This window comes from Orbicella faveolata, unplaced genomic scaffold (genome assembly GCF_042242905.1).
Source record: "Orbicella faveolata isolate gen_17 unplaced genomic scaffold, um_ofav_v1 contig_47, whole genome shotgun sequence".
Taxonomy (NCBI): Eukaryota; Metazoa; Cnidaria; class Anthozoa; order Scleractinia; family Merulinidae; genus Orbicella; species Orbicella faveolata.
This window is the reverse complement of record NW_028301577.1, coordinates 17094666-17106492: the sequence shown is the minus strand read 5'-3', so window position 1 is coordinate 17106492 and position 11827 is coordinate 17094666. Positions and strand designations below refer to the sequence as shown.

The window sequence follows — 11827 nt, the reverse complement described above, 5'->3', positions numbered from 1 at the left end:
TCCCTTCCCCGGCTAGGATCATCATTTGTGCCTGTCTAAGCTGAAGTCACGTGCAGACTTGATAATTGGTGTGGATCCTTCAGCAACCCCAACTTTGCCTTCATAGGTCTTAGAATCACTGTATAGATTGAATTAAGTTAGTGTCGTCAGTCATTACTGAATTAATTGATCCTTTGTTAACAAAAACATCATTTAAAGGTCACAAAAACGGAAAAAAGTGTCGATTTCACTTCGCGAGAACCCAAATGTACTTTCCGCTTCTCAGACGGTTTGTTTTTAGTCCACACGAACCTGATTATATTTCTAACTACTTATCTCATAAGCAAATCGACTTTAGGCTAGATCAATTGGTATCCTTATTGGTTACTTCCTGGAAAAAATGTTTCCCAAACAAAGGAGGCTGTTAACACATTCATTATTTCTTTTTCAAAAGTAAGAAGTACACGCAAGTTACTGTGAAAACTAAAACGGATGATAGACGCCCCGAAAGAAAACCAATGCACGACACGTTGGCTCTTGAATGGTTTTCTTTCTCTCGAAATGTTTAATTGCTTTTTTGATCCCCGTGGGAGGCGCGGTGGCCTCATGGTTAGTGCACTCGTCTCTGGATCGAGCGGTCCGGGTTCGAGCCCTGGCCGGGGTCATTGTGTTGTGTTCCTGGGCAAGACACTTTACTCTCACAGGGCCTCTCTCCACCTAAGTGTATAAATGGGTACCGGCGAACTTAATGCTGGGGGTAACCCTGCGATGGACTAGCATCCCATCCAGGGGGGAGTAGAAATACTCCTAGTCGCTTCATGCTACGGAAACCGGGATAAGTTCCGGCCTGATGGGCCACTTGGCTCGCATGCAGACTTTACCTTTACCTTGATCGAGCAACGCGTTTCAGGCCGAGATGCTGAATTGATATTCATCGCAATATAAGCTAACAAAATTTTGGCTTCTCATTTTAGTGAGGAAAATTCATATTTTGGCGAAAAAATTGTTTTCCACCAGACCCCGCGTTTTCCACACCCCGCGTTTTCCACACCCCGGGACCCCGTACCCCGTACCCCGTACCCTGGCACCCCGGCCCCGCATTTTCCACCTAGCCGCTGCGTTTCTCCGTTTTGGTGTCAATTTGTGCATGCAAATGTATGCATGCATACATTTACCACGGTCTTCGGCGCTCCGTCCGCCATATTGGATTCTTCAAGAAGATGGCGTTCTTTCGCAAACGTTGTGCTTTTTCACCAATTTGATACGGTGTGAAAGTACCTATCAGTACTTAAGTTCGTTGTTAAAATTCTGAACTGGCATGTGAGCATGCATGAACAGCAAGAAAGTGTTTCTGGAGAGGTAAGCCATTGTTTATCTCGATCGCCATCTGACAATATGACAAGTCTCAAATTTATTAGGGTTTTGGAGATTCAAGGACATATTACGAAGAATGATTTACTAAGAACGTGCTCTGTATACTTATTCTTTTGGTTAAAACATACTTCCTGTTCGTGTAAATGGACGTGTTCAACAAAACGGGCAGGTAATAGGCCACGTTCGATATATCAATATTCTAGCATGTGTCCGAGGATTTCTGGACAAAATTTTCAAGTTTCTTGTGTCCCTCAAATCCCAAAAGATACTCGGTTACAAAGAAATTATTTTAAAAGAAAAATAAATGCTATAACTTGACGTTTCGGCGTTATCTTGTCGCCATTATCAAATGCAGTTTAAAGTCGTTCAGTTCAGTTATAGTTATATGCTAGCTTAGGTGTTAACAAGGAATCCATCAAAAGTTCGAGTAACAAGTGGACTAATACTTTGTACCGAGATTATTGGAAACTTCTGTGTGACTCTTTTAAATATCTTCTCAAAAGAAATCATTTCTAACAACACCAAATGTAGAAAATAAATTTTGAAGTAATATATGAAACACTTGAAAGTACTGGTGAAATGAAACTGATGATGAAATTTTACCCGTCTTATACCTGACAATTCCTCTGAACTTTGAAATTTACTTGCTCGAGTTCCCATGAGAAAGTGTTTTTGGTGTTATTTCACGGACTGTAATATACTTAAAGTTATTCTGGTACAAGGTTTGTGTCCATTAAAAACTGAAATTGTTTGAGTCAAGAAGAATGTGACGAACAATGTCAGGTAATAAAACATTCGTGTGCTTAAGTTTTTTTTTTCCTTTTTCTTTTTCTGCTTCTTGGTTAGTCTAGTACACCTTGTATTTTGTACGGATTATTGAAACATTACATTTTCAGCAACATGTGTAAGGGTATATATATAACAATATTTTAATTAAGTTGACAGTTACTTGTGATAATACATTGTTCGTGGCTAGTCTTATGCAGCTCGTTTTGTCCTGGCCAAGGGACTCATCAGAGACCTTTCTGCTTGGCAAACTCATTGGGCATCGCGCCCAAAGTCCCGTTTGCTAACAAAATGATGACAGCAATCTCACCTCATATCGCATAAGGATTCTCTCATAAGAATATTTTAATTCTCGGAAATATGGCATTGCATGATATAACTTACAAAAAACACCAGGTGCCTACGGAGGAGTACTGTTATTTTATCATGTTTCAAGTATACTTTAAAATCAAATTACAAATATAGTAAAAATAAGGCAAAGTTGATGTTTGTTACAATGGCCCAGTACTGGAATATATTCATAACAACCAATATAAACTCGTCCAAACATGACCCGCCTAGATTAGCTCAGCTATCCGCGGGCATGTTACAATTGTAATTTTAATTTGAGAACAAATAAAATGTATATGTATCTATATGTATATATGTATATGTATCTATAAACAAGTCTAACACTTGAACAAAAAATGCCCAAAGAGATTTGGTTCAGAATTGCTATGAAAAAAGATATTTCATCCAATTCGCAATTCTGTTCATTTGTTAATTCTCTATCTATAATTTTTCGAATCAGCTTGCTTTGTTATTCGCCTGACGATATCCTTGTAATCCTTGTGGCATATTGCGTTACAGCATATTGCGTTACAGCATTATCTTCTCTCCTGCATCTTAATTATCTATATCTTAGGTCTTTGATGCACTTCTTTTCAAATTAGCATTTCTCCCGTATTATTTCTAGTTGTCAGATGGCAAACGTTTTCAAATTGCTTGTCTGACTATGTACGCATTGCGTATCTATTTTATATGACTTGTATTCTCTTCCGCATGAGTATAGGCTACTTGGAGCCTCTTGTTATTATTATTAACACAACAAAAGCATTATTTAAAAAAGAGGGACAATTCTTTGTATTATATTACGTGTATTTTGATGTGTTGTTTCTCTTATTCTCTATAAATTTACGTTGTACTGTGGAATATAATTGCTGACCATATGGTCTTTTGTTACTTAACATCATGAAATGAGGCCCACACTGCTTTATGATCTGTGAAGTGTTTCTAAAACACCTGTCTGTATATCTACAAATTAAGTGAGATATGTTTGTACATATGTGATCAAGTACTGTTTTGTGGTCAGTTGTACAACTTGATATCCACTGTTTCTAATGCTTGCCCCTTACTAGTAAATTATGTCAAGGTCCTCTCTCTGTTTCAATGAGCCAGTTGATATTGAAGTCTCCAACAATGATAATATTATCTAGTGAAATGCCGTTTAATACTTCAGAGATTGCTCAACAAAGGTGTCTTACAGGTACCTTTGGTGAGGGATATATGCCTAGTATTGTTCAATCCTGGTGGCTGGTAATCTCAATTACAGTAACCTCAATACCATGTATGTTGTGACAGTAGGGATACCCAGATAGGTACCTGATTCTGTTATACACAGCTGTACCACAATAAGGTCTTGATGCATTATTGGAAACAGGATTATCAGTTTGGAAGAGAGAATAACCAGCCATGCCATACAACTCATTATTATCTTGAGAACTAAATCTTGTTTCTGCAAAAATGTTAACATGAGCACTTGAATAATTTAAGTCTGTGAAGAGACCTTGTATTAAGAAAACACAGTTTAAGAAGGGATGGTGTTATGTCATATAGAGGGGATATGCAAAGCTTGAGTTTTGCAATTGTTCTTAATCTCTCCATTTCCCTCTTAACATCTGTATTAACAGCAATCTTGCTTTCACACTTCACTGGTTTCTTTGTCTGCAGTCTTTTCAGTATTACATATATCACTTATACGTTCATTACAGCTAACTTGAGAATTATCTTCACTCTCAGTTTCATTTTGCAAGTTTATATTACAGCTTGCCACCCTGTCTTCACTAAAGGATATTTCTTGTTCTCTATAAAGGTTACTGTTATCAGCCAGTCAGTTTGCTGTTTGTAAAATTTTTATATGGTCTTGCATTTAAAGACTGTGCTGAAGCTTTATATTGCAATCGCCTTTTTAGTTCAACTTTTATTGTTCCACTCTCTTGGGGTAACCGTGGTAAAATGTTAACAGTACTATTAACATCTGCTGGTACATTGACAACATTTCCTCGGGGTTTGAAATTATTTTTTTCGTTCGGAAGCCAGTTGGTGACTAACGGAAAAATTTTGGACTCCAGATCGTAAATTTTGGTCGCCAACTTATGTTATAAACAACTTACACAAGAACACAATTTTATACGTTACTTTTCATGCAAGGAAAGTCACAATTGAAGAGCGAAACAATTAGAAACAACATGAGTAACACTTAGTTATAAAGCTACCGTTGTTCTCAGGTGATATGTCTCTGGTCCGAAGGTGATGGTTGTCTCCATTGTCATTTTAAATGAAGCGAAGCATAAAACGTTTCAAGTCCGTGGTTTTCATTGTGAGACAAACACGGATCCTTGCGTATTTTCCCTTTGCTACTTCTTCGAAATGCCGTTCATTATTTTCGACTTGCTTTCCAGGAAGGATTCAAAGTTTGGATTAACGCTTTGGCTGAATCTTCATTCCCCGCACGTAAAAAACTCACGTAATTCCCTTATCTGCCGCCATTTTCGCGGCAAATGAAAAGCGCATGTTGTTGAAGTGCACCTGCGATCCCAGTTTCGGAAGAAGCCGCTGAAACGATATGGCGCGCCTTGAACGCAGTATCGACGTGTCGAAATACATTCAAATTTTTTCGATTATCTTGTAATATTCAGACATTATTTTACTGGGAACGGAAAGGTGAGTTGTATACTAACTACCATATCCGATTGATTTCCTAATATAAAGATTTAAAAACGAAAGTTGTGTCATGGTTTTCTTTAGTTATCGGACAAAACGCGAGTCGCCAGCTGGCGACCAGTTCTGAAAATTTAGTTGCCAGTGCTCAATTTATGGTCGCACTGGCGACCAGTGAGTTGCAATTTCGAGCCCTGTTCCTTTTATTTTCAACTGATTTCCTCTTGGAGCTTGCATAAGCTTTTGAAAAGCTAATCTAGGTGCTAGAAGTCTGCACTCCAACTCATTTAAATCATACTATATTAGCTGCACAGGGTGGTATTTTGTTTTGAGATTTTTGTCACAAGACTGACAGATCCATTTAATATTATCAACACTGATTTTATTTAGTAAATATTTTCCTGCATTAGTGTTGGAAAGTCTTAGCTTTTCAGCAGCAACAACACTGTCTATACCACAACTGGTCACAACAAGAACAAATGTACAGTGGACCTCTAGAAACAACAGCATGAATTTTTGGATTTCATCAGTAATGGTTAAATTAGTGGAAATACTTTTGCGATACTCTCGTTGTGGTAGCAGTCTCTTTTCCCTACGTTCAACAGATTCATTTGCAATTTTTTTTCTTTCTGATACTGACATTTGTTTGCCAGTCTCTTTTCTCTACATCCAACAGATTCATTTGCAATTTTTTTCTTTCTGATACTGACGGTTGTTTGAGAGCCGATCCTTGAACGAAATTGGTGAATGGAGATCCCCATATTTTCTTCTGATCGAGTCAAAAAGCACTCTAAGTTTGGGACACTTGTGAGGCAGTCTGAGACAATTTGAAACTCTGTCGTACAACCCGCACAAATCAGTAAGACAAATATATAAATATGGCTTTTATAGACGAGAGTGCAATGACTCCTTGCAATATAGCTGGCACAACTTGCTTAATACAATAAAAAAAAAAGTCAGAAAGGAAGACGACTTCTCCTTACCTTGTAAATTAATCGCACCGAGAAAACAAGTCGAAATTCGCCAAAGGCAACAGTCGAGAAGAGTAATGGCCGCCACACACAAACACACGGCAGCCCAGAAGGGTCACCAACCATTTTTGTTTTTGTTTTGTTTTTTAATTTTTTTTGTTTTTTTATTTTAATTTTGTATTTTTAACTTTTGTTTATGTTTTTCTTTTTTCATTTTGTTTTTGTAATTTCTGTTTTAGTTTTCGTTTGCCTTTTGTTTTAATTTTGGCTTCTGTTTTGCGGTTTTTGCGTTCAAAAAGGAAACAAAACCAAAAACGTTAAACAAAAGCAAACAGGAGAAAAACAGAGACAGGCCTACACGGACTCCCAAATTTTAAAGCTAAATTGCTACAACTGTGTACTCTCGTGCAAGCTGCCAGGATAATGCCCTCTGACAGTGTATTGAGATTTATATATCAAGACAGTGTCTCAAAGTTCGACCAATAGGTACAGCTGTACTATGAACTAAATAGATGCAACGTGGCGAGCTTGTTAGCAATGAACGGAGCTAACAAATAGCCAATCTAAGAGAAGCTAAGATATTTTGCTAGATTATACCGCGAGATAGAAGCTAAAATACAGACATGAATAGTGTTTGTGCAAACTGCTAGAATAAGGGAACGTTCATTCATGAATTGAGCATTCAGTATTATACTATTGTTTATCCTGCTGGATTGCGTGACAAACGTCAACAGCCTAACCCTCAAGGGGTTAAAGCGGTATTGATGTCACTATTTCGTTATTCAAACTAAGAGTAGATGTAATGCAACCAGGTAAAAGATAACAAAAATACGCAAACAACAATATGGCGTAATTGAGGCGGACGCAGCCCTGTGGCAGGTTTTACGCGACTTCATGATAGGTGCACAAACTAAAAGCCTCACTTATTCCCCCACTAACGTGGGAACAGAGCAAAAGTATTGACAGAGCCTTTCTTATCTCCCCAGCACAGCACAGGCTGGATCGGACAAGATAAAGGCTAGGATACAAGATGACAAGACACAAGCAATGCCAAAGCTTGGGGGAAGTCGCTACGCAGACTTAACCGCCACAAATGCATGCACGGCATGCATCCCCCCAAAGCAAGGCCGAAACTAAAGAAAATTGCCTGATACGCTAGCCATTTTTGGAGCGGCAGAAAGTAACACTGATTCTGGAGTGCGTATAAAAATCTGGTAACAATCGGACGACCAGCGACCTGACACCTTAATTAACCAGTCTGGTAGGCACGTAGCTGCAGCAGCGGGCGCCGCTCCTCTACGAAAGCTGTGACCCTTAAGGCTCTCTTGTGGGAGTCCCGCGCTTCTTGCAGAATCCTGAAATTCGTGCGTGACAGAGGACCGGGTGAGGTAACGACAGAAATAGGACAAAGGCCCCGAACGTGGTTTCGCTAGGACAGAGTATTGTTGCATTGCTGAGACAGGGCACAACAAAGAAGGACAACGGGCAACGATGAGGGATTGCCCTGCCCTAAAACTATCCGTTTTTGAAGACTTAAGGGTAACAAGCAAACGCTGTGGGCAGGCCAGCCTGAGACTAGGACAAAACGTAACGCATTCCTTGGTAAGATTAAACTTAGAACTGAAACTGTGTACCTCCGGATAGGTAAACTCGCTACACCTAAGAAAGGCGAAAAAGGCAAGGGTGAAGGCAGCCCATGTCATGGAGAAATTCCTTAGCCCCAGCCAACTACGTAAGATGGGGCGAATGGATAATAGTACGCCCGGAGTGACAGGTTGTCTCCGGATACGAGGAGACCCTTGATAACGGAGAATTCTCCTTAAAATCTTTTTTAGGAGGAGTCGTCCCCTTAAAGGGTCTTTGTAACTAGAAATAATCTGGAGATTGCGAACGGCTGCTAAATAAGTCTTAATTGTACCATGGCGAACTGTACGGGCCAAATAGGAAGCGAAATAGACCAGAGTTCCCTCTGATGCTGGGAGAATGTCACCTGTCGGAGTTGTTAGCCTGTTCATGAGACAAAACTGAATGAAACGCTTCTCCCCAGAGGTATACATGCGGTTTGTGTTCCACAACAAGGCCCAGTTGGCATACCTAAAGACTTCATCTTTCAGAGAGTCATGAAGGAAGGCAGGATGGTGCAGGGGGTCTGGTCGGCACCGGGAGCGAGTTCCCTGAATCGTTGAACCTGAAAACGGGACAGGGCGTCAGCTATTTCGTTGTTCACCCCGGGGACGTGACGAGCCCTAACCAGGAAATTATGCTTCATGGAAATAAGTACTGAGAAACGAACCAGATCCATGGCCCTAGAGGCTTTGGAATGGCCCGAGTTAATGATAGCAACAACGCTCTGGTTATCACACCAGAATTGAAGGCGCTTGCCGGAAAATTGGGGGTACCATAGTGCGCAGGCAAGAACAATAGGGAAGAGTTCTTGCCATTCAGTACTTAACCCTTTGGTCTTGTTAATGAGTAAATGAGGGGGCCACCTGCCCTGGAACCATTTACCATTGAAAAAGCCTCCGAACCCAACTGTACTAGCTGCATCAGTATATAGCTGCAGGTCGGGGGAAGAGGTGACCCAGGAATCAAGGATAAAAGATCGCCCGTTCCATTGGGCGAGAAATACTTTCCACATTTGAATATCCCTGGAAAATTCCTTGTTCAAACGGATATGATGAAAATGATTTTTTTCCCCCGGGTGAGGTTTATGATGCGCTGAAGGAAGGTTCTACCCGGGACTACTACTTTGCAGGCGAATTGCAGAGTACCGATAACGGTATTAGGCGACAACTCTTGCAGGAGTTTGAACAATTCACGAGAAGGATGCGCCTCCAATACATATATCACGGCCAAGATAAAGAACCACATCCTTTTCATGTCAAATCAAATTGGATGCCTCCGGCTCAACAATCCATCACCCTTGAAAGCTATTCAGAAAGTGTCAAAACACAACTTGTTGACATCAGAATCAATAAGCCCAAAAATAATTTGTCACGCAATGAGATGGCAGCTTTAAAAGAGCTCAAGAATAACTCTGCCATAAACCTCGAAAAAGCGGGCAAAGGAACAACAACGGTCATCATGAATAAATCAAACAAAATACAAGAGGCTGAAGTGCAACTCGAGAACAGAGAGCACTATAAACCTCTCGGAGCACCGATGGTGAACACCACACAAACAAAGGTCAACCATATCATTGACAAACTGCATCGGGGCAAACACATCGATGACATGACAAAAAAATGGCTTTCTCAAACCACCAGCCCGCCTAGAATTCCTGTCTTCTACACGCTTACAAAAATCCACAAACCTATTCTGGTCGGAAGACCGATCACCTCAGTTTGTGACGGCCCAACTGAAAGAATATCCTCTTTTGTGGATACATTGCTACAGCCTATCGCACAAAAAACAACAATCCTACATAAAGGATACAACTGATTTCATCAACTTTATAGAAAAAACAAAGATAGGCAAAGACAATTTTAGTAACAATGGACGTTTCTAGCTTGTACACAAATATACCACAAGAGGAGGGAACAGAAATAGTATGCAAAGCTTATGAGACGTTCCACAACTATGATCCTCCGATTCCCACACACTATCTAAGGGAAATGCTTGGTGTAATCCTAACAGAGAACTCATTTGAGTTCAATGGAAAAAATTATCTCCAAACCCATGGTGTCGTAATGGGCACAAAGACAGCAGTGTCTTTTGCAAATATATTCACGGCGGAGATCGAAACAAATTTAATCCAACAAAACAATACCAAGCTAAGTGAATGGAAACGTTACTTTGATGACGTTTTCTCCCTTTGGGACTGTAAAAGAAATGAAGTGGATCGTTTCATTGAACAAGCTAACACATTCCACCCAACAATAAAATTCACGGCCGAAATATCAGAGAGCGAAATAACTTTCCTTGATACAGTGGTGTTCAGAGGAGAGAGATTCATAGAAAAATCTATCCTGGACATCAAAACTCACTACAAGCCGACCGAAACCTTTAATACACCCATTTTACCTCGTGCCACCCCCGGGGGTAAAAAGAAGCTTTATCAAAGGCGAAGCAATAAGACTGCTTAGAACAAACTCTTCAAAAACAACATTTGAAGAGTGCTTTGCAAACTTCAAACGACGCCTCGAAGCACGCGGGTATCCCAGGAAATATATAGAAAGGTCCCTGTCAGAGGTCATCTTTGACTCAAGACAATCGGCTCTTAAACCGCAAAAAGATAAAACGGCAGAGAGACTATTGCCTTTTGTCACTACATACCACCCTGCAGTAAAGAAACTTAACAAAATCGTGATGGAAAACTGGAGTTCCATAGAAAATCAGCCGCTGCTGAAAACAATTTTTAAAAAGCCTCCGATCATATCTTACAAAAGAGGTAAATCTAAGACATGCTTGTAAGAGCAAAACTATAATCTGAAGGCTTTTTATAATGCGACGCAACCACAAAAGCCACAGTGGGAGTCTGTGCAGGTCTGTCTCTGTTTTTTCCTGACAAAAATTTAAGAAACAAAAACGGAAACAAAAATTAAGAACGAAAACAAACACAAAAATTAACAAAACAAAGACGAAAAAAAAAAAACAAAAATTAAAGGACAAAAAAAACCAAAAACGGAAACAAAAATTAAAAAAAAAAAACGAAAATGAAAACAAAAATTAAAACAAACATTAAAAAAATAAAAATGGTAGGTGACCCTTCTGGGCTGCTGTACAAACACTAATTCCCAGGGTCATTCCCAGTGTCCTCCCTCTTCTCAATAGAAATCACGCGACAAACACTTGGCTCTCGTATACTCTCTGGTATACAAATAAAGAAAGAAAGAAATATGAGGCCCTGTTAGGGTATATCCCCTGTCTGAAATTCGCCACCAGCCATGTCGGCATTTCGCAAGATTCCTATGTCGCGTGTCGGAATTTCGTCTAAGAGGAACTGTGTCGGGAAATTTGATCTTGTTCGATTAAAACGAAGTAGTCTGCAGTACAGGCGGATTAGCGAGCTCTAGCGCGATACACGAGCGCGCGCGAAGCCCAAGAACAGGGCGGCGAGAACGAGCGCGAAGCGCGAGGCGAGAAAAATCCGCCTCGCACCATTGTTTATGCTCTTCCAACCGTTCGCCTGGCGAACGGTTTTTGTTGATTGGTTCCTTAAAGCCACGTGACGTCAGACGCGAGAAAAAACAAAATGTGTTTGATTCGGGTGACAAGCCTACACGGACTCCTGCGGCTTGTGACATTTCTACATTTGCCGTTCTCTCATAAATTCCAGCCTCTCAACCTTTTATTTTGCTCTTCGTTTGGTTTTGAAGGGCACTTAATGTTGTGTTATCATGATTTTTTTTAAAAGTAGAGTAGAGCCGGTGGACTGTTAGAGGTCAGAACTCTGCATAGTTTCAGCTGTTATCTATCGTTTTGTAGAGTTTGACACCTCTGTAATTTGCCATGTGCCGAGTAGTGTGGTTTGTCTTGCCTCATTTCTATTGCAGAAATGTATGTTTATGCAGAAATGTATCTCTAATTATTCGCTCTGGAGGGACAAAGTCGGTGATCATCAACGTTGATTATTTGCATTCTATATTGTGATGCCGTGCTCGGTTGTTAGATTAAAACTGTGTTAAGCTATATGGTTGTTCACCACGGATCACATTTAGCTTTGTCCGGCGTCGCCAGAGACTGCTGAGATCTGTTCTGTGTCGTCAAAATTATGTTTCTTCCATCCTAAATTTGTT

The 11827-nt window shown here is 40.2% G+C and overlaps 1 protein-coding gene and 1 long non-coding RNA gene across 2 annotated transcripts; both read left to right on the top strand.

Annotated features, from left to right (window-relative positions):
* The first annotated feature begins 459 nt into the window (after window positions 1–459).
* On the top strand, window positions 460–8478 carry LOC149097406 (uncharacterized). Its single transcript, XR_016204403.1, has 2 exons — window positions 460–1338; window positions 7076–8478. It is a non-coding gene; the product is annotated as an uncharacterized LOC149097406 (long non-coding RNA).
* Window positions 8479–9346: 868 nt separating this feature from the next.
* LOC149097405 (uncharacterized) lies at window positions 9347–11720 on the top strand. The gene is given in 3 exon segments (XM_089280592.1): window positions 9347–10094; window positions 10097–10120; window positions 10123–11720. Coding segments are annotated over 3 exon segments (915 nt in total). The 5' UTR covers window positions 9347–9583; the 3' UTR covers window positions 10503–11720.
* Window positions 11721–11827: the final 107 nt, after the last annotated feature.